The sequence below is a fragment of the Daucus carota genome, chromosome 4, assembly GCF_001625215.2.
Source record: "Daucus carota subsp. sativus chromosome 4, DH1 v3.0, whole genome shotgun sequence".
Taxonomy (NCBI): Eukaryota; Viridiplantae; Streptophyta; class Magnoliopsida; order Apiales; family Apiaceae; genus Daucus; species Daucus carota.
The window spans coordinates 20944545-20970893 of NC_030384.2; the positions used below are offsets into that span (position 1 = coordinate 20944545).

Here is a 26349-nt window from a genome sequence, read left to right on the forward strand (position 1 = left end):
GACATAATAAAAGTATCAAGTCCCTACGATCTGATCGTGTTGGCGATACTTGCTTGGGGAATTCAGGGAATATTTATCAGAGAATGGGATAGAATCCCAGTTGACTGCACCAGGCACACCCCAGCAGAACGGTGTAGCAGAGAGAAGGAACCGGACTCTTTTAGAGAGTGTTAGATCGATGATGAGTTATTCGGATTTACCCAAGTCCTTTTGGGGACATGCCTTAGAGACAGCAGCTTATCTTCTGAACTTAGTACCTTCTAAGTCGGTTCCTAAAACCCCTTTAGAATTGTGGACCGGGGACAAACTGAGTCTGAGACACATTCGGATATGGGTTTGTCCAGCACATGTGCTGAACAAGAACGCGACTAAGCTAGAATCTCGTACAGAAGTAAAGCTGTTTGTAGGCTACCCCATGGGAACAAAAGGTTATTTATTTTATAGTCCTAAGGATCGGGATGTCACTGTTAGCACCAATGCAAGATTCTTAGAAGAAGACTATATAATGAATCACAAACCCAAGAGTAGTATCGTTTTAGAGGAACTAGTGGGAGGGACGAATAATGAACCTGTAGTACAAGTAGAACAACCACAACAGACTGTGCAACCGGTCACTAATACCGCACCAGTTCCTCGTCGTAGTGGGAGGGTTGTTCGACAGCCCGACAGATTCATGTTTTTGGGAGAGTCTTCGGACTTGGTCTCTGGTGAACATGATGATGATCCCCGGACATACGAAGAGGCAATACAGGACAAAGATGCAAGTCTTTGGCAAAAGGCAATGGATTCTGAGATGGAATCAATGTATTCTAATCAGGTCTGGGAGCTTGTGGAACCACCCAAAGGTGTAAAACCTATTGGATGTAAGTGGGTCTACAAGAAAAAGAGGGGATCAGACAAAAAGGTGAAAGCCTGGAAAGCAAGACTTGTTGCGAAAGGGTATACTCAGAAAGTAGGTATCGATTATGAGGAAACCTTTTCGCCAGTAGTCATGCTTAAGTCAATCCGTATTCTTTTATCTATAGCAGCTCATCTCGATTATGAGATTTGGCAAATGGATGTCAAGACAGCTTTCCTTAATGGAAATCTTGAGGAAACCATCTATATGCAGCAACCAGAGGGATTCATTAAAGAAGGCCAAGAGCATCTTGTTTGTAAGCTGAAGAGGTCTATTTATGGACTTAAACAAGCTTCTAGGTATTGGAACATTCGCTTTGATCAGGCAGTCCAGTCATATGGATTTGATCAATGTCCAAGCGAAGCATGCGTGTATAAGAGATGTGAGGGAAATGCAGTGGTTTTTCTAGTGCTTTATGTTGATGACATTTTACTCATTGGAAACAATGTTAAGATGTTGTCTTCAATAAAGGCATGGTTGTTCAAACAATTTGAAATGAAGGACTTAGGTGAAGCAGCATACATCCTTGGGATCAAACTTATAAGGGATCGCAAGAAAAGGATGTTGGCTTTATCTCAGGAGCCCTACATAGATGACGTATTAGCTCGTTTTAACATGCAGGACTCCAAGAAGGGTAATTTACCCTTCAGACATGGAGTTACTCTATCAAAGAGGCAGTGTCCTTCGACACCTAAGGAGATAGAGAACATGAAGGCAGTTCCTTATGCTTCGGCATGTGGGAGCCTAATGTATGCAATGTTATGTACGAGGCCTGATATCTGTTTTGCCGTGGGCATGGTTAGCAGATACCAGTCAAACCCAGGACAAGAACATTGGAGTGCTGTAAAAGCAATACTCAAGTACCTGCGAAGGACTAAGGAGTATATGCTGGTTTACAAGTCCTCTGATTTAGTGCCTCTGCGATATACCGATTCGGATTTCCAGACAGATAAGGATAAGAGAAAGTCCACCTCGGGATGTGTTTTTACTTTGGGAGGTGGAGCCGTAATATGGAGGAGTGTGAAGCAGAAATGCATCGCGGACTCAACCATGGAAGCCGAATATGTGGCAGCCTCGGAGGCAGCCAAAGAGGCTATATGGTTCCGAAACTTCCTGCTGGATTTGGGTGTGGTTCCTAATCTGCCACAGCAAATCACGATTTATTGTGATAACACTGGTGCTGTGGCGAATACCAAGGAACCACGGGCCCATAAGGCAGCGAAACACATAGAGCGTAAGTATCACCTCATACGACAGTTCGTTAAGCGAGGAGATATCATTGTGGCTGATATAGCATCAAAGGATAACCGGGCAGATCCTTTCACGAAGAGCTTACCAGCTAAGGCTTTTCAGGAGCACGTGGAAGCGATAGGAGTCAGATATTTTGTCACATGGTTATATATAGTTGGTAGTGGATTGCTTGTAATAGACACTGATATACTCAAAGAATATCTTGAGTATAAGTGGGAGATTGTTAGGGTTATACTGAAATATTCGTTTGAAGTATATAACAATTATTTGAGAATCTTCAATGCATGTTTTCACATTGTCTGTATATTATATATTGTAGACAATCTAGTATCAAATGGGATAGCAGAAGATTAGATTGTCAGACTCCTTATATAATATAATAAAAGTTCACAGTCGAGGTGGTGTTAGACAAACCACTGGAACGGCTGAAGTATTATTTGGAAATAGTTTATCTTGACTATTGAATAATACTTATATACTTTGTGTATATTGAACGGGATCAAAATAGTAGAATAATTGTTTCTTTAATTCTGACAATAAAGAACTAAGATTCTATGATGTTATTAATGCTTAAGTTCTTAATCCGGATATAGTGATTGACACTTGTATTTAATGCACATGCCTTGACTCATAAATTAAGTAATTTATTTTAAATTACGAATTTATGTATTGGGCAATGACATTATATACAGAGTGGGATATTGACTATAAAAGGAAACCGTGTCCGAAAAATATATTCGGATGATGATGTCCTCTTGAAAGCTCATAAAGATAATTATGCTTTAGTCCTGCAGGCAGATTTGTTATTGCATAATTATAAGGTTGAGTGGATGATCAAGGATAAAAGATATTAATTAAATTAATTGTCAGAAATTAATTTAATTAATGGACATGCGATATCTTAAACATGGGGAATTTATAAGCAATTAATATTGTAGACAATCTAGTATCAAATGGGATAGCAGAAGATTAGATTGTCAGACTCCTTATATAATATAATAAAAGTTCACAGTCGAGGTGGTGTTAGACAAACCACTGGAACGGCTGAAGTATTATTTGGAAATAGTTTATCTTGACTATTGAATAATACTTATATACTTTGTGTATATTGAACGGGATCAAAATAGTAGAATAATTGTTTCTTTAATTCTGACAATAAAGAACTAAGATTCTATGATGTTATTAATGCTTAAGTTCTTAATCCGGATATAGTGATTGACACTTGTATTTAATGCACATGCCTTGACTCATAAATTAAGTAATTTATTTTAAATTACGAATTTATGTATTGGGCAATGACATTATATACAGAGTGGGATATTGACTATAAAAGGAAACCGTGTCCGAAAAATATATTCGGATGATGATGTCCTCTTGAAAGCTCATAAAGATAATTATGCTTTAGTCCTGCAGGCAGATTTGTTATTGCATAATTATAAGGTTGAGTGGATGATCAAGGATAAAAGATATTAATTAAATTAATTGTCAGAAATTAATTTAATTAATGGACATGCGATATCTTAAACATGGGGAATTTATAAGCAATTAATATGGGAGCCGAATTAAATAATTAATTTACGGAATTAGGAAAGGTAGTGCAAATATTAGTTCTTTAGTGGATTGAATTAATATTTAATGACATTGGGCCTGGCCCGGAATGTCATTGGAAGGCCTGACCTAATGATCCATGATCCCTGCTGTAGCCTATATATATTCTCGTTCTCCTAAAGCTGAAATACACACCAAAACGAATTAATCCTAGAGTCAGAGAGAGGCAAACGTTTTTCTCAAGGAGACAGCTAGGGTTTTGGGTTTTCGGAGCTTTAAGGAGAGGCACACCTTGGGAGATCGAAGGCCACACTTCGTCCAAGGAGAATCCGGAGGCACCAAAGAGCCGATGCTATGATAATTAAGGCCGATCACACGAAAGACAAAAGGTCCCTTCCCGGTATTCACAGAATGATCCACATTACCACCAAAAGAACAGAAAGCAAACATGTTATTATAAATTCGGCTCTTGTCGAAGTATGATTTGGCCTGCTCTCCGTTAGAGGAGATTAACTCTGCAAGTTCCTGCGGGGAATCCTGCAGCAATGGTAGCAGGACTTTACCCTTGCCACAACATATTGAATATGATTTTGGCCCAGCGCCTGTGTGCCTACCGGTGAATTCTGCAGGCCATACCCGAGCTGCACAGGAACCACATGTCTCTTCTTGGCCACCAATACTGAATATGTCATTAGCTAACACTGCGCATACAAGGCATAAACAAAAGCGATGAGTTAGCCACTTGAAACACATGAAACATATGCATGTGAAAGATGGTGCACACAGCATTTCTGGCTACATACAAAACCGCAGCCTTTTTTGGTTGCTCTACCGCTGAATCCCAGATGAACCTGGTAAGAGGAAGAGTCAACGTCGAGAAATCAAGGTTTACATAAATACATGAGTTATATTATTATTGAAGAATGTAACTGATAGGTGGTAGGAAGCCATACATTTTTTTTGGGAAAGTTACCTGATGCGCCTTCCATGACATCAGGATTTGTGCTGAGATGCTGATCCAGCTCCTGTGAAACAGAGGCCTGTAAATTGGTGTTTTCTGCTTCCACTACCACAGTTTGTGTGGTGGCAGTGGGCGGGGCTTGACCTGCAACGAAACCAGTATGAGGAAAGAGAAGTAGGCTTATTGGTAGTTGGCAGACAAGTGGTAGAAAATGTTTGATATTCAAGTTATGCTGGGCACACCTCGCCTGCCATTAGAACGCTGTTTTGATAGTCTTCGCTGTTCACGCAGCTCCTCATTCAGAACCAATCTGGGTCATCCCCTCCTGCCAGAGGGTCCTCTACCTATCATTGCACAATGTTATAAAACTGTAATAATGCATAATTCAAAATTCGAGCTGAACTTGCTATCCTATATATTAGAGTGTTAATTGTGGACTGGGGACTGTTTAATTCACCAGATTAAATATTTTTCCGTGCGGCCTGATCTAGCATTCACTATGGTCAGCTATATTTGACACAAGCTGTACTGACCCTAACTACACACAAAAACTGAAATTCTGCAACAAATATATGACCTACAGGGCTAGCAATGCCAAAATACGTCTTACAAATACATAAGAGTCGGTCATGTATACACATATCGGAACTGGATAACTTTGTAGGGCCAATTTGGCAACCTGGCGTGATGACAACACACAGAAGACTATAAATGCAACACGCAATGTTCTTACTCCTTGGTCGATTTGCGTTCACTCGCTGCCTGGCCAATCTTCTTTGCTCCAGGACCTCGTTTGTCACGACAATTCTAGGCCGCCCTCTCTTCCTAACTGGGGCTCCTTCTTCATTACCTGGTATAGCCGATGTCTGGATTAGATCAGTAATTTATGTATTCATAAAGAAGACGATGCCAACCTTGTTTTGAGTATGCTATGTGCATGAAAGACCACTGAAACGCAGAGAGCACAGTAGTTTAGGCTGCCGATTGTGAACCACACTATGTCGACAGGGCACCAGCTTATTTCTTAAACCTATGGGATAAGTCTAAAATGCCTTTTAAATTTATGGAACATTTATGACTGAAAAAATACTGTCTAACAAGCAGAGAGTTGGAGTTCCATTGCGTAATAATTGTGGGACACAAAACTTTTTTATTTGCCAAAACAAAAAGAATCATAAAATGACTATAAAGGGCACCTCAATTAAATTCAAAGCACCCCGCCGCTGAGATTAGCTCAGTAATTTATTTATCCATAAAGAAGAGTTTTCTGTTCTGAGGTCCTTTGCAATTGCTCAAGAATTAAAACATTTTAGCGGGTGTACACTAATTCTCAAGGGAAAATCTTGTTTTTCGAATTTCTTCATTTGCCCTCAAGTACAATTTGTCATGCAAGTGGAAATGTGGCATTGATGCTTTGTTTCAACGTATTGAGAGCCTTTGATTTCCAAAAGAGGTGCCATATATTAGAATATGCAACTGTCCAGCACTCTAGCTAGCTAGCACTTGCAACAATTTAGATTTCAATAATTGGGAGCTATTTACAAAAGCTTAGAAACACTAATCTAGTTACTGAGCATAATCTTTAAAAGGACGTGAAAGGATTGAGCAGGCTCACAAAATGAATCAGGAAAAGTATCATATTTCTCCGGATCAGTAACTTTAATTAGATAAAAATAGATAAGCATTTTAACTCGATACATTTCAATCATTTATCAAGTACTAAGCGATAGATTAACTTGCTTAACAAAATAATCAATTTTCTCATAAGAACATAGTATAGATCAGCCTATTTGCTATACCACGCCTAAAACGGTCTGACTAAAGCAGGACAATATTAAAAATGTATTATATATCTGTATTATACTAACTTAGATGTATATGCTGGGATAGCCTGGATGTTTCATAATAAAGGCATAACATTTCACCCTTAATAGTCATGTACCTGGGCCAAGCCTCTGTTCCTGGTTAATAAGCTTGTTATCTTTCATAAGCATCATTTAGATGATATAAAATTTGCCCAACTTCTAGTGGCCTATATATTTATGAAGGGATTTTATCCTGTAGTTTGATTTGTTTCGCTTATACTATGTGGATAAGGGATTACTATGACACACAGGGAGCAAAATGCAATAGATAAATCAGAGGGAGCAGAACCGATGATGAAGACGGTGGGGCACTACATGTGTGTTCAAGCATGCCTTTTCGGAACTTTGTGCGATAAAAAACCGGATAAACTATTAACACAACATGTAATGCTCTCACCTGTGGGTCGACCTGCGGTAGTTCATTGCCTAGCCAACCTCCTCTGCTCCAGAACCTCGTATGTCACAACAATTTTTGGCCGGCCTCTCTTCCTAGATGTGCCTTCAATCTCAGTAGCTGCTAAGAATTATATACCCCGAGATTCTATATTTTTTCAAAATCCAAAATATGTACACTTGAATTTCAAACAAAAATAAAAACAAATTATTTAAAATCCAAATCTAACACAAGTCCGATAATCATTCAGCTCATCAGTTGTGACAATCTCAGCTGTGCCACAAAAATTATCGAAAGCTGAAATAACCATCTCACCCAATGATTAAAAATATTCGCAGAAAACGGAGGATACCCAGGGGCAAAACCGTCCTACCCGCCAGACTCCTACTACATTTAATGGATTAAGGTTGTTCCCTGCTACTTTCAAAATTGTATCACTTTAAATTTGAAGTATTTTTCATTCCCGCATCTTTTTCCAAGAAAAACCATTTCTCAAAAAGTTTTTTCACAAAAAAAGCTTTGGCAGAAGTTATTTTACGGCAAACAAACAGAGCCTTCAAATGTAGAAACATACTATTTTATAGAATACTAAGGAAGACAAAGTTTATACATGTCAAACAACGTGCAAGAAAGGCACACAGTCTAACATAATTCAAGTATATTTGGTAAACCGAGTAAGGATTGAACACAAAACTTCTAGTAAATGGCATAGTTATTTTATATATAGCTCTCTTACCAAATTATAACTTACAAGCTTAAAACAAGAACAAATATCATTCTGATAACATAAAAGGCCATATATATGAAGAACTATAGCTCTATTTTTCATTTTTACATTTAGCAACGAAGACCAAAATGTGATATATCTATCTGACCATGGCACATAAGATAATACTTAATAAGCAGGGATATTCAAACTTTCTTCCTGATCATCTACATGTTATTTTGGGTCTGATACAATTTTTGGCCGGCCTCTCTTTCTATATGTCCCTTCAATCTCAGCAGCTGCGATAGTGCATATTTAATTTTGTAAAGCCCCATTGGAATAAAAAACTAAAAAACCGACAAACCTTTAAGAATACATGGAAACACTAAATCCAGTCATGAGTTCGAAGGGAGGAAAAGAAGACCGCGAAGGCAGAACATGACCGAGGGATGGAGAAGGAATCACCTGGGACAACGGAGGCGGCGCCTGATGCACATCATATATATATATAAGCGTTCAGGATTGAAACGAAGACAACCAAAGGCAAGGCAGGTAAGCAAACATGAGTGGACTTGCAAAACTAAAGTCATATAATAATCGTGGTTGCGATAACTCTGTACAAGCTGATTGTACCTGCGGATGAACGATGAGGAAGATGAAGCGTGCAGGCTGAATTTGGCGTTCAGCAAACACGGCGGTGACTCTGACGAAGATGGCGATTGTGCCCAATTGTGGAGTAGAAGGTGTGCGCAAGGGGGTTCCGACAGGGCAGTGAAGAGGTTTGGATCCTGGACCAGGTTCGATGCTTTGCTGAGTTTGTCACCATCTCCTTCACTCTTTTCGAGGGAAATGGTAGGAGGGGCAAAACAGTATTTTCGGTTGATTAAAATGTCTCACTATTTTTCTTGCTCAGCGAGCCCCATGTTGGGCTATTATTAATTATTAATAGAAAGAATAGATATAGATAGATTAATAATTAATAGAACTATTCCTACTTTGCTAGTATTATGAACCTACGAAGAAAAGACAATTTCCCATAAGACCTGACCTATCCAAATGTCGTCGGAGCTCCGAATACCACCCATCGCCGCCGCAACTCCGGCCCTGGAGAAACGGCACCGTTCGATCTTCGAACTTCCCCAAAACTACTTCTCTTCATGTCGTCTCCTTCAATCTCCTACCTCGATTTACGAGCCACCGCTCCAAAACCCTAAATTCGAAAGCCTAACCCTAGATGACTCCGACAAGAAAAATTCGATGCAAAAATGGACTTGTAATACTTGTAAGACTGAATTTGAGTCGTTACAGGATCAGCGGGGGCATTTTAAGTCTGATTTGCATCGATTTAATGTAATTTTCCGGTTTCATTTGAATTTTTTTGTTGATTTATTTGGTGATATTGTGATTGCGGTAGAAAAGTTTTGGTCTTTAGGGTGTTTGCGGTGTTTAGTTATGTGGAGTTGCTGAACTGATATTGACTTCAGAAGTTTTCGTGTTTTTTAGTTTGACAGTTGAGGTTTTATTCGGTGATATTGTGAATGTGATATGAAAGTTATCATCTTTAGGCTTTTCACGGTGTTTAGTGAAGTAAATTTGCTGAGTTGATATTGATTTGAGTTCTCTGTCTTTTTAGTTTATTAGTAGAGTTTTTGTGTTGAATTGTGTATGTATTTAGATATTGATATATGCTTGTGTTCGAATGCAGACCATTTAGTTTGACTATATATGTTAATTTTACTTTTTGTTTATTAATTTGCTGAATGCTGTGTGAAAGATTGTTAATTTTTTAGGGTTGTAGTGATGCCTAGTAATATAAATTTGCCGAATTAATCTCGTGTTTTAACTATTTGCTTCAGTTTTTTGGTGATATTGTGAACTAAGTAAGTGACTGATGGTGATAGTATGAGAATAGATCAGAGAAGTTTTTTGTCTTTTTTGATTTGTTAGTAGAGTCATATTGCTAAATTATGTGTGTTTTCTTCAATTTTTGTAGGAGGGTTATTATTAGAACAAATCTGAAACTTTGCCCATAATATCTTATTATAGATATATATATGTGAATCAATTATATGTATTTAGCAAATTTGAAAGGTCTAACAAGTTGTAGGCTATGATAGTTTGAAGTGGAACACAATATTATGTACATCAGCTCTGGTGTGAGACTGGAATTTTTTTTTTTATTGTCTTGTATATATGAGAACAAATGGTTGATTTTCCTAGTTTCGTGATATTATAGTATTACTTACAATGTGAATCCAGCATTGTTTCATGTTATTGGCTTAAATATAGGATGCATAAGATTTTAATTCCAACACATCTATAGATTGTGCATATGTTACACATAAATCATTACCAGGACTCTTGAACTGTACAATAATGCATAAAACATGGCTTTAAAGACCTGTTAAATTAGGAGGTAAGAGAATAGTTTAATGGGACTAATTCCTTGAGTAATTATTCTCATGTAGTTATTGGTTTAGTTTTTTTTATGCATCCATTGTACTGATACCTAGGGAAAGTACAGTATGTACCTTGAAGGCTTTTAAAATTTATTGTTTTGGTGTAAGTCAGAAGTCAGCAGCATTGTTTTCACTTCTGATCGTTATTATACGACCTCAGATAAAGCTAAGTGTTGCTGGAAAGGATATCGTGAAGGAGGAAGATTTTGATGAGTCTACCTCTGATGCATTGTTCAAAGATTTTGATGTTTCAAGTATATCAGGATCAGATGATGATGACGATGACAGAACAGGGGGAATTCACAAGGCTACATATTGCGGAGTGGTTGAAGGTAGTAAAAGGAAACTATATTTACATTTGCAAACTGGGGGAACTATTTCAGTATGGAGGAATATAATTATGGATGAATCCCAGCGAATCGCCTTTGAAAACGATAAACCTGTATTTCTTGAGAGTGATTTGCCACATTTTACTGAAAAGGAAGTGATTGAGAAGTTAAATAACTTGATCCATGAACCAAGGAATAATACCCATTTTAGGATTGTATTGCTTGCAAGGGGTGGGCACTTTGCTGGCTGTGTATTTGATGGAAACTCAGTTGTGACTCATAAAACTTTTCACAGGTGCGTATATTTGTTCCATTTTTTGTATATTTTACACATGTTGCAATTCTTTGATAGTATATTTGTGTATGTTAGACAAAACTATCTTTCTTGAGTTACATAGCATATGTTCTATAAGATAATACATTTTATAATATTTTCCATGCAGAACATACATGGTCTCCACGGTCTCTGTGATGTGGTCTCCATATTTAATTTTACATAATTAATTTAAAATTTTGGTTTTTATATTTCATACTAATTTGATTAGGTTAAATAAAACTATAGAGTTTACATACAAATTTAAGATTTAAATAAAATGTTATGACTCAAAATTTAAATAATATTAATAAATATGTATCTTTTTTAAAAATATATGATGAATTAATGAGTATTTTTAAAGAATATTTTGATAAAAGATAAGAAAATGAGTAGTGAAGAGAGGGAGTTAGTGGAGTTTATAAGTAACGGAGGAGAGAGAAGAAGTGGAGTTTATAAGAAAAGGAGGATAGATAATTAGTAATGAATTAATGAAATAAGAAGCAATAACTTCGAAGGAAGAGGCCATGTGTACATTAACAATTGAGAATATGTCAATTGTTTAAATTAAATGAGAGAGTGACACATGTGCAGCTTGTCCCTTTTTTAGTTATAGGTAATATTATACAATTTCTGAGCCATACAACTATTGTTATTATTATTTTGTTCGTATGAAGTAATATTTAATAAATTCATGGAATTGAATGAATGTTTGTACACGCTTATTTTGGCATGATATTTACATCTGTGAGGTTGGATTATTGAATATATGACCATTTTCTTATATGCATTTTTTGAGTGCGCTAAAGAAAAGATTCTGAGAGTGAACTTTAGAAAATCCATGTCCTATATGTTAAGGCATAATATTAATATAACCCCGAAGAGAGTATTGCAACTAAACTATATGTGTAGAACTGTGTTGTACATTAGGTTGTGTTTGCTTTTGAAATGTGGGTATTTTCTCTGATATCATTCTACTGATTTCTTATGTAAGAGATGAAGGCTCGTGCGGGTAATGAGTGAATACTTGGGAGAGGAATTTTCATGATAGTTCTAAAACATAAGGAAAGTGTTACTCCCTCCGTCCCCCTCATTTGTTTACATTGGGGGACGGGGGCTCGACACGCATTTTAATACTCTTGTAAAACGTAGTTCGATAAATTATTTTGAATATTTTTTTCTTCTGAATAAAAATTTGATGTTTAAATTTTTATACAGAAAAGAAAAATTTTAAAAATAAGTTATAGAACTATGTTTTATATGCGTCTTAAAATGCGCGTCGAGTAGTGTGAAAAAACTGTAAAGAAATGAGAGGGACAAAGGGAGTACTATTTTGGAAAATGTTTCTTGTATTTTGTACAAATATCAATGTTTAACTAGGGATACAAGCTGTAAAAAATTAATAATTTCAACATTGATTTGATTTCGGACTTAAAATTTATCTTGTATATATTTAAAAATGAGTCAAGTTGTATGGAGTATACAAAAACACTGGAGTATTGGAGTACGAGTTACAATTTTTTAGTTTAATCAACAATAATATCTTTCATTATCCAAATTTTAATGTAATTTATCATTTATAAGTTGTCTTAAACAAATTTATCAATCAATCAATAATATTTTTCACTTTGACAAGTATTAAAATTCATGTCCTAATTATTAGTTATATCGCAGAACATAGTGTTCTCTGATTTATAAAAGTAATTGTTCTACGTTTTGTTTACAATGTTTATATTGCAAAACACAATCTGCAGGTTGTCAAAATGTTTACAAATATTGTAGGACAAAAAAAATTGAATTTTGATGACTATATTATATTTTTTCCAATTTTGTACTCCAATACTCCAATGTTTATGTCTACTCCATAGAACTTAACTCTTTTAAAAATAATGTTAAATCAAAACGTCCATAATTTCATATTACTGCAAAAAGTTAATCTCTATTACCCTACGAGGTGCTAATTTAGTGTTTTTCCCCCTGGAATTGAATCATAATAAGAGTTACGGAGTACTCACTTCATGCCAATTTTTGGACCAGCTTCAATTTTTAAAGATGCTTAATTTAAGAATGATGCCAGTTCGTAACATCAAATATCGTATAAAATTGATATGACATTTCAAGATTTTCCATTAAACTTTTGTTATGTATTATGTATAAGTTATCACCTGAGTCATTATTATAAAGGTCAATAGTCGACATGTTATGGATGTCAAATTTGAAGGCCGGGTATGGACATGCAACTCCCAAATGCTTTTCGGTTGTCATACAAAGTCCAGTTGATAAAAGTATATGTATATATATATATATATATATATATATATATATATCCTGATACCTGTATGGAGTCTTGAGGGAAAATGTATGGAGTGTTGGAGGCAGTGTTGTGAAAAGCGCGCCTAGGCGAGCACCTAGGCGCAAAGCGAAGCAAAGCGCACCCTTAGCACCTCATATATGTCGAGGCGAAGCAACTTTAATGAAGCGCACACTTTTAGCCTTGAAGCACAAAGCGCGCTTAAAAACGAAGCGGTAGAATAGCGTGCTTTAGCGAAGCTAAGCGCTTAATAAGATATTTAATGTTATTGAGCAACTTTTAAGGCCCAAAAGTACTAACCCATAACAAAAAAAAGAATTTTGGGTCACTTTTAAGGCCCAAAAGTACTAACCCATAACAAAAAATAGAATTTTAGGCACAAATAAAAAGGCTATATAAGGCTCTCAGCTTTCAACAACTTTGAAAGGGGAAAACCCTAGCCGTTTAAAATAACCCCAATCCTTCAAGTTCAAAACAGAGCAAAGGTAAGAGGCCTCGACGTTTAATAGATGAGGACGAAGAAGAAGAACAGGAGTTTGAATTTGAAGAGAGCACTTTAATACATGAAGAAGAGTCAGATTAAGATTTTGAAGATGAAGACTTCGATGAAGAAAATTGATAAAATATCTACCCGTTGGGAGCTGGACGCCTGAAATTTTGCCTATGAAACATAAATTTTGAATTTTAATATTTAATTTTAGGATTGTTTTTCCCTCTAAAAATATTATTTAATATATTATAAAGGATAAATTAAGTTATTTTTTTGCTTAAAGTGTGATTTAATATATTATGAAGTATAAATTATGTTATAAACCTATATACATATATCCTAAATAATAAATAAAAAAATTTGTAAAACATGCGCCTAGCTTCAAAGAAGCGCGCCGCCTCGCTTTTGCGCTTTGCGCCTAGGCTCCAGAGAGTTTTGCGCCTCGGTGCGCTTAATGCTTTCGATAACACTTGGAGGGAAAATGTAGTATATTAGTGTTGCAGGATGTGGGTGGGAAAGGGTTAAACATGGGCATAAATACCTATCTCTAGCTACAGCTACGTGACTGAGGGTGTTATAGTGGAGATGGTAGAGCAATAGAAGAAGATAAATTTTTTAAAGAAAATGAAGTAGGAATTGTTTGAATCTTGGAAAAGCTGATTTAATGAAAAACAGCCAAGAAATATACATTATACTAAAATGTCACGAAATGGCTTAATTATATTATGTTTGCCAACGGAACTCATACCTGATTGATTGTCATACCTGTGGTTTATAATGAATTTTTAATGTTTTACTTCTTCTACATCAATATTTGAATTAGACTTCGGAGGATGTTTTACTGTCATCTCAACCTTATTATTTTTTTCTTCAAGTCATGTAGATATGTCATAAGAGCTGGAGCTGGTAAAAAGCAATCGTCAAAAGATGCAAGTGGAAAGATTGCACATTCTGCTGGATCCTCAATCCGCCGGTATAATGAACTGGCCCTGAAAAAGGTACCAAGAGGTGTTCTCTAACAAAAATGAGAAACTAGGCTCTCCACCCTAATTTTTCACTTTATGCGCAAAGCATAATCACTTACCTCATTGTAGTAGGTTCCGTAGACTCTGGCTGTAGCTACATGTGTGGATGTGGGGGATCTTAATTTTGAACGTTGACTATACATAATTTGTCTATTTTACATTGTGATTTTTTTTACCCAATACTTTTCTGTCTACGTCACTGCATGGGCAAGAATACACCTGCAACAATTCTACCACACAGAATCAAGTTACTAAGAACAATTTTTTAAATTCTTTTGGCATAAGTTGGTTTTACACGATTATGCTACTTCTCTACCGGGTGATTATTGCAGGGTGACCTTAATTAGAGGCATGGCACCTTTTGTGTTATATATGTCTACTTATCTTATTTCTACTGATCGGGACTCGGCATACACACTTCTCTGATTGTTTGACTAATTCATCCCTTTAACTAGGAAATTCAAGAATTACTTGTTGCTTGGAAGCCTTATTTTGAAGCTTCCTCTTGTATTTTCGTCCATGCTCCTTCAAGCAATCGGCAACTGATTTTTGATGGAGAAAAACCATATTTAAGCTGGCAGCATCATAGTGTTAGAACTGTTCCATTGACTGTTCGGAGGCCTACCTTCAAGGAAGCAAAAAGATTATATAGCATACTGACACAAGTTAGCGACGAAGCAGATGATTTATTGCCAATTTTGAAAGAGGACTCAAAGGTAATTACAAGCGTTACCACTGATAGTCATTCAGGATGCAGAGAAAAGGATAGTGTACCAAATAATTTAGACAGCCAGGAAGGTACAGAACCTCTTTTTTCTGCCCAAAAATTGGAAAATGTATCTAGATCAAGTGAGAGTGAGAGTGAAAGTCAGACTGTACTTAGCTCAACACCGTTACATGAAGCAGCAAAGTCCAATGATGCCAATAAAATAATGGAACTTCTGGAAGAAGGCCTGGACCCATGTATTAAAGATGAAAGGGGAAGGACCCCATATATGCTTGCAACTGAGAAGGAAGTAAGGAACACATTTAGACGGTTTATGGCTTCAAACATTGATAAATGGGATTGGAATGCTGCTAAAGTGCCCAGTCCATTGACAAAGGAAATGGAAGAAGCTCAAAATGCCAAGCAGGTTTTAATTTATGGCAACACCAGTTGATTAAAGTTATAGATGTCTTGTGCTCTCTATCTAAGTCTTTTTGTGATTGACAGTAGTTATGACTACTGGCACTCGTAAAGCCTGTGTTGGTCTGTACATATTTGGCATATTTGTTGCATGGCAATTGCACTGCAACTTATAAAGCATGTAAATTTAGGTTGTACATAATCGGCCTGTTTGTTGCATGGGAATTGCACTGCAACATTAAAGTATGTTATGGAGTTATCATGCTTGACTTGCACTTGTATTTGTTACACAGGCAGAAAAAGATGCTAAAAGGAAAGCCAGGGCTAAGGAATTAAAAAAATTAAAGAAAGCAAAGGAAAAGAAGGCTCAGGTACTTTTGGTTTATGATTATTAGCACCTACTGGATCTAAATATTTATTCTCCAACCAGAATTATTGTTCATTTTCATACAATACACTCTCCAGGTTAGCACTTGTAAATTATTTAACGAAGTGTATTTATGGAATGTAATTAGTGAAATATCTTTATCTAGTCTGTTACTGTTTTTGATAAAGCCTGATCACTGAAAATTTGCTCTCTCTTGGAAGTATGAACCTTGGTGAGATTTCTTTAACTTCTATTGGCTACCAAAAGAGTTAGATTCCAAATTCAAACTGCATACCTGAAGCTGAAAAGAAATTCCATTTATAATGTACCAGGACAATTTTCAATCATAACATTGAAAAAAGAATAGTATTAATCTACAGAGCTACAATTCGATTAAGGACACTTTGACAGTGACTGCCCTTTGTCTTTCATTGATAGTCTTTTTGCTTGAAACTGACTTTACTCTTCGATTCGGGTACCCAATCTGCAGGCTGAGGCTGCTGCTCAAGCAAAGGATGTTTCATCTGTAACCGGAGCAAAGGGGGCATCATCATCTAGTTCACGGCAATCTCAGGTTCAAGCAACTCCTTTATCAAGAGAGGTATGATTCACACTGTTTGACTAATGTTCTTCAGCATGTCTGGCTGCATTATATACTATAATTAGTCATAGGTACTTTCTTGAAGGATTTGAAAGAATGGTATAAGATCCCAAACCTGAAAGAAAATAATTTGCTACATAACCACCACCGTTTGTACCTGAGTTTTTTCATGTTTCACATACTAAAAGACTTTTTAGGCTTGTGGCTGACCGTTCTCCATCTATTTAATCCCTCATATATTACTTTTTCCTATCTTAATTCAATTCGGAGCAAAAAACTAAATATAATTCTCACTTATCAGGAAGAACTCAGGAAAGCACAAGCAGCTGAAAGAGAAAAGAGAGCTGCTGCTGCTGAGAGAAGACTGGCAGCTGCTGCCGCCTCAAAAGATTCTGTTTCTAATGCTACTCCAAGCAACTCATCAGCAAGCAATACCCTAGCAACGGATGCAACATGTTCATGTTGCAGTGCTTCTTTGGCTGGTAAAGTACCATTTCATAGGTATAGTTATAAATACTGCAGCACATCATGCATGTTTGTACACAAGGAGATCATTGAAGATGGGTAGCAGGCAATATAATTGGCTCACACAATCTCTCCTTATCAATGGGAGAGGGAATAGTGCATGATTTACTTTTGTATTCCCTAGATTGCTCTCGGTAAAGTTGGAGGATTAGCCCAATGAGGCTGAACCTAAACATGTGCTTGAGAGAGAGTCATAAAGTTCTTCGTTTCAAATGCTTGCTAAGATTTTTTTGACAATAACTATACCATATATGGAATGGTCTTTTGGTAAGCAATGTATATTCTTATGTTTGGTGTAAAGAGCTTTAAATTGATGTTCAGTGATAAAAATATCACAAATCTTTATTGACAATCTTTGATTGGTTCCACTTAGAGATGTACAAAAGATCGGGTCAGTCCGGGCTGAAAAGATTTTTCCAAAAATACTAGGCCTGTTTACTTCTAGAAAATCCGTAATTTTCAAAATTCTAGATAAAATCCAGATTTTTGAAAATATTATGCCTGTTTTAGACCCTTGGATTGGGCCGGGCCTGACTGGATTTTTTCGGATTTGGTTTTTTGGATTTTTTTCCGAATCGGATTTCAGATTTCAGATTTTTTGGACATCTATAGTTCCACTTAGTGGGAGTGCGTTATTAATATTAATGGGCGCTCCAACAATGTGGAAATTTAGCTAAGAATCATTGATATATCTATACTATACTATAAAAAGCCAACATAGGTTTAATTTGTAGTCGTACAAAATTTTAGTTAAGTTTTTTTGGTTCAGTCATGTTTTATTGAATTATCCATTTTACCCCTACTAAAAATATAAAGAATACTACTAACAATCAATCTCGTATTAGATTCTAAGCCTTAGTTTTACAATCAGCAGCAAAGAATATCACGGGTCCAAGTATCAGTCTCCCTCTCCATCACCAATACACTCGCATTCGCCTTCTGTCTCTGTCTCCACCTCGGCGGGTGCTTAGTAACTTTATTAAACAGTTGAAGCATCAACAAAATAATAAATTATCACATATTAATAACAAAACAATATTTATATATAGATAATAAATTATAAAAACTAAATTTTCGTGAGAAAATATAATCATTTTTAAATAAAATTCAATTTATAAATATTAATATTAATATAGTAATAAAATGATGTTAAAATTTAAATTAAAAACAATAAATTACGAATTATATAACCGCCCGTGCTTCGCACGGGTTAAAGGCTAGTATTATAAATATATAAAATATAGAGATTATGTAAAGAAAACTCAGCTCTAATGGTACATTTTTCTTATCTATATATATGATTAATATCTTGATTTTGACTATATTTATCAAATCTAAGAATATTCTATTTATAATAACTTTATACATTAATAACATATTATTTTTAAAGTATAGCTAATGAATACGGAAGCATGTTTTTAAAGTTTAACATATTTTACACAATGTCCTAACTACCTGTCACTTTTAACCAATTCTGTTGGAGACCTAACCTCCAATTGGACCTGCAAACTAAAATTATAAATTCACCTTTCATGTTTTTTGTAGTTTAATTGGTTTCAAGACAAGTTAAGCCTTAATTATATCTGAACAAAAATAAGTTAAGTAACTATGTGTTTAAAAATATTCATTAAACTTTAAGCTGAGCGATTGAAGAAATGTATCACAAAAGGAAAATGACAGGTATCACAAAAGGAAAATGACAGGTATCACAAATTCTTTTCCCCAAACTTCATGTGTCTGTCTTTTGATTGGATATCGAAACATTAAATAGACATGAACTGTTCCCAGTTATATCAACTCACTAATATAATTATTTCAAATTCACACATTATTTGTTTGAGAACATTTTTGAAAAAATAGTTTGATATACCTACATTATCCATCACAAATATAATTTCTAAGTTTTGCCACCACGATAGCGTTAATCTGGTTTCGAGTGCAAGTGTATAGCGATTAATAATACGAATACAATTCGATTGTTATTGAGCAATACAAATCTCATACGCTAGACTAAACAAGCCTTCATACAATATGATTTATAATATTTTTTATACGAAAATGACACTAAATATCTAGAAAACAAACGCCACCTTAGAAAAGTACCCGTGAGAAGGATTCATTGTCCTAAAAAAAACTGATTTCTTGAGTAAGTTTGGCTTAATCTTTTCCTTAAATCAGGAAAGGCTCTTGTAAACACAAATTTTAGATAAAAAAAACAGGTTTTTCGAAGAAATGAAAGAATAATACTCCATCCGTCTCTTTTTACATGTTCATTTTACTTTTCGAGTGGTCAAATTGACCAATTTTTGACTAAACATTAAAAATTAGCTATTCATTATTTTGAAAATCCGAAGGTTGCATATTAAAATAGACAAAATATAATTTCTAATGATATAATTTTTATTATTTTTCTCAATTATATAATACATGTAAATTTCAGTTAAAGTATATTCACTTTGACCAGTCAAAAGTCAAAATGAACATGTAAAAGGTAGCGTATCAGTTACGATATACTGACAATGAAAATGGGTATCCAAGTTCCAACACTAAGAAAATAATCATATTACTTAAATTTGTTAATAATGTGTGAAACAACTTGAAGTTGCAGAGAAAGAAAACAATATTACTTGATAAGAAAGAAACGGTTTACAAGGTTTAATGAATGAGCATACTCCTCCTGGCTTTATATAGCACTACTTTACTATACATACAGCTTGTATCTATACACGTAACTAACTTCCACCACTCCTAGAAGATTCTAGAATGCCAGCATGTCATTGTGACTGAGCCTGAGGCATGTTAGTTATGCCATGAGGAGCACTACTAGCCTTAACATCACCCCTCAAGTTAGATGGGGAAAAGAAGTTTGCCACACCTAACTTGGACAGTCAAGTAATTTAAATAATCAGAAGCAAGCGCTTTGTTAAACAAATCAGCAGGCTGCTGAAAGGAAGGTAGATAGGAGGTGATGACAATCGATCTCAATATATTTCGTACGTTCATGAAACACAAGATTAGCAGCCATATGCAGTGCGGACTGATTGTCACAAAACAAAGTAACAGGAGTCAGAGAAGAGACATGCAGATCAGAAAGCAATGACAGAAGCCACATGATTTCACATGTAATATCAACCGTAGAACGATACTCAGCCTCAGCAGACGAGCGCGATACTGTATGTTGCTTTTTAGAACGCCAAGATATGAGGGAGGAGCCAAGCATAATACAAAACCCAGTTATGGAATGTTGTGTGAGCCTACAAGCAGACCAATCTGCATCACTGAAAGCAGTCAATCCAAGTTGTCCAGTATAGGAGATAAGAGCCCTTGACCTGCTGTAGCTTTGAATTACTGTAAGAGCTTGATAACAGCATGGTAATGATAGGGTTTTGGGGAAGCCATGAACTGAGCAAGGGTGTTAACGGTATATGCAATATCAGGACGTGATATGGTCAAGTATATAAGACGTCCAATGAGTCTACGATATAATCCAATATCAGAGAAATCTGGCAATGCAGAATGATCAACAAGTAACATATGATTTTGCTCTAATGGTATAAGAGAAGGTTTGCACTGCAGGAGTCCTATATCTGCAATTAAATCAGTAGTGTACTTCTTTTAATGAAGGTAAATACCTTTAGGAGATCTAGCTAGCTCCAAACCTAGAAAATAGATCCTTTATTTGGAAATGACTAGCCAGAAGTGCCTTAACTTTGGTTAACATCTTAGTATTATTACCAGCAAGAACCATATCATCAACGCAGACAAGCATAACTGTAATATTAGAGCCCTGAATCCTGATGTGTGTGCACAAACATGTTATGATCAGAGGCAGACTGCTTGAAACCAAAGAGAATTAGAACGGAGAAGAGTTTGACAAACCAACAACGAGGCGCCTGCTTAAGCCTATATAGGGACTTAATAAGCTTACACACCAACCTTTGACCAGGACACCTTTGAAGCACGAATGGTGGCGGATTATACCTTTGAGGTAAAGTCATATAGACATCAAGTTGTGTGAGCATCCAACCTTTAATAGCGGAAATAGCCAACAAAGTCCGTAATGTTGTCATTTTCACAACTAGGGCAAAGGTTTCAAAATAGTATAAACCCTTCTGTTTGTGTGTAACCCTTAGCGACAAGACGCGCTTTGTAACGTTCCACCGTACCATCTGCACATTATTTTACTTTAAAGAGCCAATGACACCCAACTAGTTTAGTGTAAGGAGGCAAAGGAGTGAATTCCCATGTATTATTGGCTTCAAGTGCTGCTAACTCAGTTGCCATAACAGTGCACCATTCAGGTGATTTGACAGCTTGTTGATATGAATAAGGCTCAGAGATTTTTGCCACCTTAGCAATAAAAGGCTGATAGTTATGTGAGAAAACACTATGTGCCATATGAGGTGGTAAACCAACAAAGTCTTTGAACTTATTAGAGATAGACTTCTGCCTAATAGGTCTAGCGAAACGGAACTCTGAATGGTGTGAAGACACTGGTGACTGATGAAAAACTGAACTGCTGAGTGAGGATTGAGTTTTGTTTGAACTTAAGCGAGACAATGATGAGTTTTTAGTGTTTGAAGAATTGTCAGCAGCTGAAATTTCTGAAGCAGATAATGAAATTACTAATGGGTCATCTCCAACCATTTCTTGAGCAAGAAACATTGATGTAGGCCGAGCAGATTTGATATCTTTAAAAGGGAATCCGTTTTCAATGAAGTGCACATGTCTAGTGATAAGCACCTTTCAAGTTTCCGAATTCAACACCTTATATCCTTTGTAATCAGGGGGATATCCCAGAAACACCCTTTGAAAGCTCATCCTCTAACGTGATGTCGGCCTCTCCGAATCTCAAATGACATGTGTGTGCGTTACTGCCTTTAGACGCCACCTCTCGATAAAGGCTGTGATTAGGCCTCTATCATGTCTCAGCTAGCCACTCTAGAAGACGGTGTCGAAACCGGCTTCCCTGATGGTCGTCATCACAGTAGCATCTACTGGGTTAGTATGGACAATCGATCAGTAATCACCGAAAGTGGTCTTTAACCGGAAGACCTCATTCACCTACAAACAATAAGCTGACAAGAAGTAATTAGACAAGGAGACTGTCTTTTAAATATCTCACCTTATAATATTCTACACAACAATGATTCTATTGTATCATTATGCATTGTGACTAGTGGATACACATATTAGGCCTGTTTGGAGACATAATTATGGGCTTATTAAGAGCTTATTTTTCTAATATGTGTGTGTATTTATAATTTGTTGGGATATAAATGTTAAGAATATGTATCATATTCGTTATATGACAAAAAAATAAGGACTTATTTAAAAAAATAAATAAAAGTTTATGTAATTTTCTTTAGAAATAAGTCCTTATTTCTAGAAAAATACTTGATGCGTCCAATTACAAAACTGAGTCAAATGAGTCACTCATTTGAAAATTTTTATCAAAAATATTATTCAATCGTTAGTCGAAATTCTTAAAATATTATATATGAATTTTTTTATGAATGGTATTACATCCAAATGAAAGATTCTGAGTTCTAATATTTTAGATTTTTAACAATTTATCTACTATTTATTTTTATTTAAGTCAAATAAAACAATCAAAAATTTAAAATAAATAGTTGATAAAATTTTAAAAAATCTAACAATATTATATAAAATAATAGAACTTGGAAACTTTCGTTTAATGTAATATAATTCATAACAAATGTGCGAAATTCAATATATAATATTTTCAAGAATTCCAACTAGATATATTTAATATAAATTTTTAAATAAATAACTCATTTGAGTCATTTTTGTATCATTGACTCACTTATTAATTAACCCTAAAATAAAATGAGCCATGTAAAACTGACTTAAAATGTTAAAAAAATGAATGTAATTAATGTTAGGTCCTATAAACTCACTATATAATATGATATAGTGATCACAATCTGTAACACAGCAAGACAATATGAGAAATTGGAATCAATAAACTCTTATATTCACAAAGCTTTTATGGTTACAAAAACTCTCTCAGTGATTTATATTGTATCACTAAGAGCTGCTAGGGTTCTTAACAATGTACTCGATAACTCAACTCTTATAGAGTAACCCTAATCTGTGTTTATATATACACAGTTACAAAATCAATCTCTGATTTGATATCCTATAAATCAGCTATGAATTCTATCAATCAAAGATTGCTCCAGTTTTCTGTTTAGTTTCCATAGTCAGCAAATCACTCCTCCGCTTCTATCCTTCCTTGAAGTATATCCGCTTCTGAGCTCTTTCCACGTGTAAACTCTGACGAGTCTTGACTATGTAAACTCTGATCAGACTTTATCAAACTCTGTCAGACTTTACTAAACTCTGATCAGCTTCCCGATTAAACTCTGATGATTCCTGTTCTAAACAAACTTTAAGAACATTAGTAATCATCAATTATATCTAACAATCTCCCCCAACTTGTGCATAAATAAGTTATGTGCAAGTTAACAGATAATTGATGATGTCAAAACAAATAAGTCAAATGCAACAGAGTTTAACTAATTATAACAGAAAACTTTTAACACTTACAGATACTTTACTCCTTAGCTGCATAGACACCATTTGTTGTCTGTAGATACCCTCTGATAAGTTCTCTTTCAGCTTCTTCAAGTACTGTAATCATTTGTCTCTTGATCTCTCTCAGCTCTGGATCTGAAACTCCAGTTTGATAAATTGCAGCTCTGAGATCATAGATCTTGTTTTTCTTGAAGTCTCTATCCAGCCTGATATTGTAAGCTTTATCAGACTCTTCATTAAATGCAAGAGTTCTGATTCCACCTATTGTTTCAATTTTTGCTGAATTTTTCTTCATCTCAACCAGCTGTCCTTTATGATTGAGGTATTTAGGAATGAAAGGTCCAGCATTTTTGTTTCCTGTAATACCCATCTTTCTTCTGATTTGATCTTTAAGCAGGTTGGAGATGTGTTGACATGACTTGTTTTTCACTTGAAATATGTGTGATACATATCTCAATTCCTCCCAGTGTTTAGCATAGAGATTTGCTTCAAGTACTCTAAACACTGTTCCATCAGACATGAAGTAGATAAGAATATTATCTCCTCTGTCATTCTTCACCAACTGGACTGAATCTAATTTGTCCATTTTGTCTTGCAATACTCCAGTCTTGGGAGCACAGAGAGATGAGGGGTCATCTGGTCTTGATCCTATACTCTGATCAAATTTTTCATATTTGGATCCCAGCCCTCCTTTATCTCTTCCTGCCTTACGATGAGAGATTGGTTGAATTGAGCCCTTTTCAAAGCTTATCTCAGTCATCAGAGTAGGCTTTGCAAATCCAGCTAATGGAGTAGTTGTTGGTTTGAACACAACTTGAGCTTTGTCAGAGGTTGTATCTTTCTTTGCATCCTTATTAACTTGAGCTATGTCAGAGGTTAATCTTTCTTTTTGAGGTTCTGCAACATGAGCTTTGTCAGAGATTGCAGCTTCTGTTTTCTTTTCCTTTACAACTTGATCCTTGTCAGAGGTTGCAGACTTCTTCTTATCCCAACCTTTTTCCAGATGTTCATCTACTTTGCTTTTGCCCTTGGAAGTATATTCATCTTCAGAGTATACCTTTTTGACTGGTAAACTCTGATCAGCAACAGTAGCTTCCTTGATCAATATCCCTTTCTCTTTTGGCTTGGTAGATGACTTTGCAGGCTTTTGGATCTTTCCAGAGTTTATAGCTTCAACATGTTCCTTTTTCAGCTCAGCTTCCTCTGCAGCAATCAACTCCAAATCCAATTTGGCTTCTGGATTTTCTTGTTCAAAAACCAATCTAGCAAGCTCTTCATCAGTCATGGGTTTATCTGATCCAGTCACTGGTCTTTGCTTAGATCCAGATGTGAAATTATGTGTTGGAGCAGACTTTGTGCTTTGCTTAGATTGTTTCTGACTATCAGAGTTTGAAACTCTTCCACCAGTCCCTGCTTGAAATCTCTTGTGCTTTGTGAAATCATCAGCATCATCATCATCATCCTTCTTCTTCCTCTTCAGAGTTTGAGTAGTAGACTTGCATTTGACTTGAGCTACTCTCTCCCCTTTTTTGACATTATCCTCATCAGGAATCAGAATTGATGTGATCAGAGAAAGTGAAGATTGAATGGCTTCAAGCTGCTTGGACATCTTTTCTTGATTTGATTCAATCATGGTCATCCGTTTGTCCAGAGATTCATTGGCAGTCACCAGCTTCTGTACATTTTCTTTCAGAGGTAGCATGGTCCTTTTCTTTTCCAGTTCATTTGTCTCCTTGATATTTGCCACCTCTGTTCTTAGACTATCTATTGATTTAGATGTCTGGGCATGAGCAGGATGAAATGTCTTCAAATAGAGAATTGTGCCTTTGAGGCTTGACATAACATCAGAGTTTGAAATTTTGTTCTCTGCCATAGAGAGAAAATCTTCAGCTTTTGCTGGCTCCAGAGAATGTTGGTGGCTCAACCAGAGTTTATCCCAGACTTCATTTGGTGGATCAACCTGAAGATCCCTGGGAAGTGGCTCAGAGTCTGTATTCAGAGTTTGTAGCCTTGCATTGTACTGGCTAGTAGACTCCCACTTTTGTTGTGTCAGAGGGACTCCATCATCTTCATCCTTGTCAGTATCTGAACTGTCATCATTATCAGATGAAGGATCAGCAACTTTCTCAACAGTATCTTGAGCAGATTTTTCTTGAGTTTTAGACTGTGATATGCTAGGCTCTTCACCAGCCTTAGCAAGAGACTGTAGAGCTTCCATAGCTACTCTGTCAGATTCATCAACTACATCAGACCTGTAGTTTTCTGGAGCTGTATCATGAACTATGGCACCCTCTGGAATTTTCATTGGAGAATTAGGAATTGGAGTGGAGGGTCCATGATCAGATAATGGAGTATGAGGATCAGACATGTTTGCTCCAGCTTCAGTTGTAACTGGTTCATCACACTTTATTTCTTCATCTACTTCAGAGGATGAAGTAGATGCTGTAGGAGATGTCAGAGGAACAGCTTTGATAGGAAGCACCATCAGAGCTTGAGAATTTTCAGCAACTGGAGTTGATGGTGTTTGCTCTTCCTCAACTGTGAAGTCTGTTATTTCAGTGATTGGAACTTTTGCCCTCGCAGGCTTTTGAGCCCTTCTTTTGAATCGAGCTGGCTTTT

At 35.9% G+C, this 26349-nt stretch overlaps 1 protein-coding gene and 1 long non-coding RNA gene across 4 annotated transcripts; one reads left to right on the forward strand and one right to left on the reverse strand.

Annotated features, from left to right (window-relative positions):
- Positions 1 to 3765: 3765 nt before the first annotated feature.
- LOC135152079 (uncharacterized) lies at positions 3766 to 8599 on the reverse strand. Its single transcript, XR_010291248.1, has 7 exons — positions 8257 to 8599; positions 6921 to 8109; positions 5392 to 5508; positions 4901 to 5002; positions 4671 to 4802; positions 4501 to 4548; positions 3766 to 4398 (listed from the first exon to the last, which is right to left on the reverse strand). It is a non-coding gene; the product is annotated as an uncharacterized LOC135152079 (long non-coding RNA).
- Positions 8600 to 8604: 5 nt separating this feature from the next.
- Positions 8605 to 17440, forward strand: LOC108219243 (uncharacterized). 3 transcript variants are annotated; one of them, XM_064091726.1, is made up of 7 exons: positions 8605 to 8973; positions 10195 to 10706; positions 14409 to 14523; positions 15006 to 15683; positions 15970 to 16047; positions 16534 to 16644; positions 16946 to 17440. In XM_064091726.1, exons 1-7 carry the CDS (start codon positions 8680 to 8682, stop codon positions 17210 to 17212), a joined length of 2055 nt encoding a protein of 684 aa, XP_063947796.1. In that variant the 5' UTR covers positions 8605 to 8679; the 3' UTR covers positions 17213 to 17440. The 3 variants fall into 3 exon arrangements, with proteins under 3 accessions (XP_063947796.1, XP_017248062.1, XP_063947797.1); XM_017392573.2 differs by having other exon boundaries at positions 8606 to 8973; positions 10243 to 10706; XM_064091727.1 differs by having other exon boundaries at positions 8724 to 8973; positions 10191 to 10706.
- The last annotated feature ends 8909 nt before the right edge of the window (positions 17441 to 26349 follow it).

Coding starts and splice junctions, on each gene's coding strand:
- LOC108219243 (XM_064091726.1), top strand. CDS start 8,680: ATGTCGTCGGAGCTCCGAATACCACCCATCGCCGCCGCAACTCCGGCC. Junction 8,974..10,194: donor CTGATTTGCATCGATTTAAT/GTAATTTTCCGG, acceptor GGTGTAAGTCAG/AAGTCAGCAGCATTGTTTTC. Junction 16,048..16,533: donor CAAAGGAAAAGAAGGCTCAG/GTACTTTTGGTT, acceptor CCCAATCTGCAG/GCTGAGGCTGCTGCTCAAGC.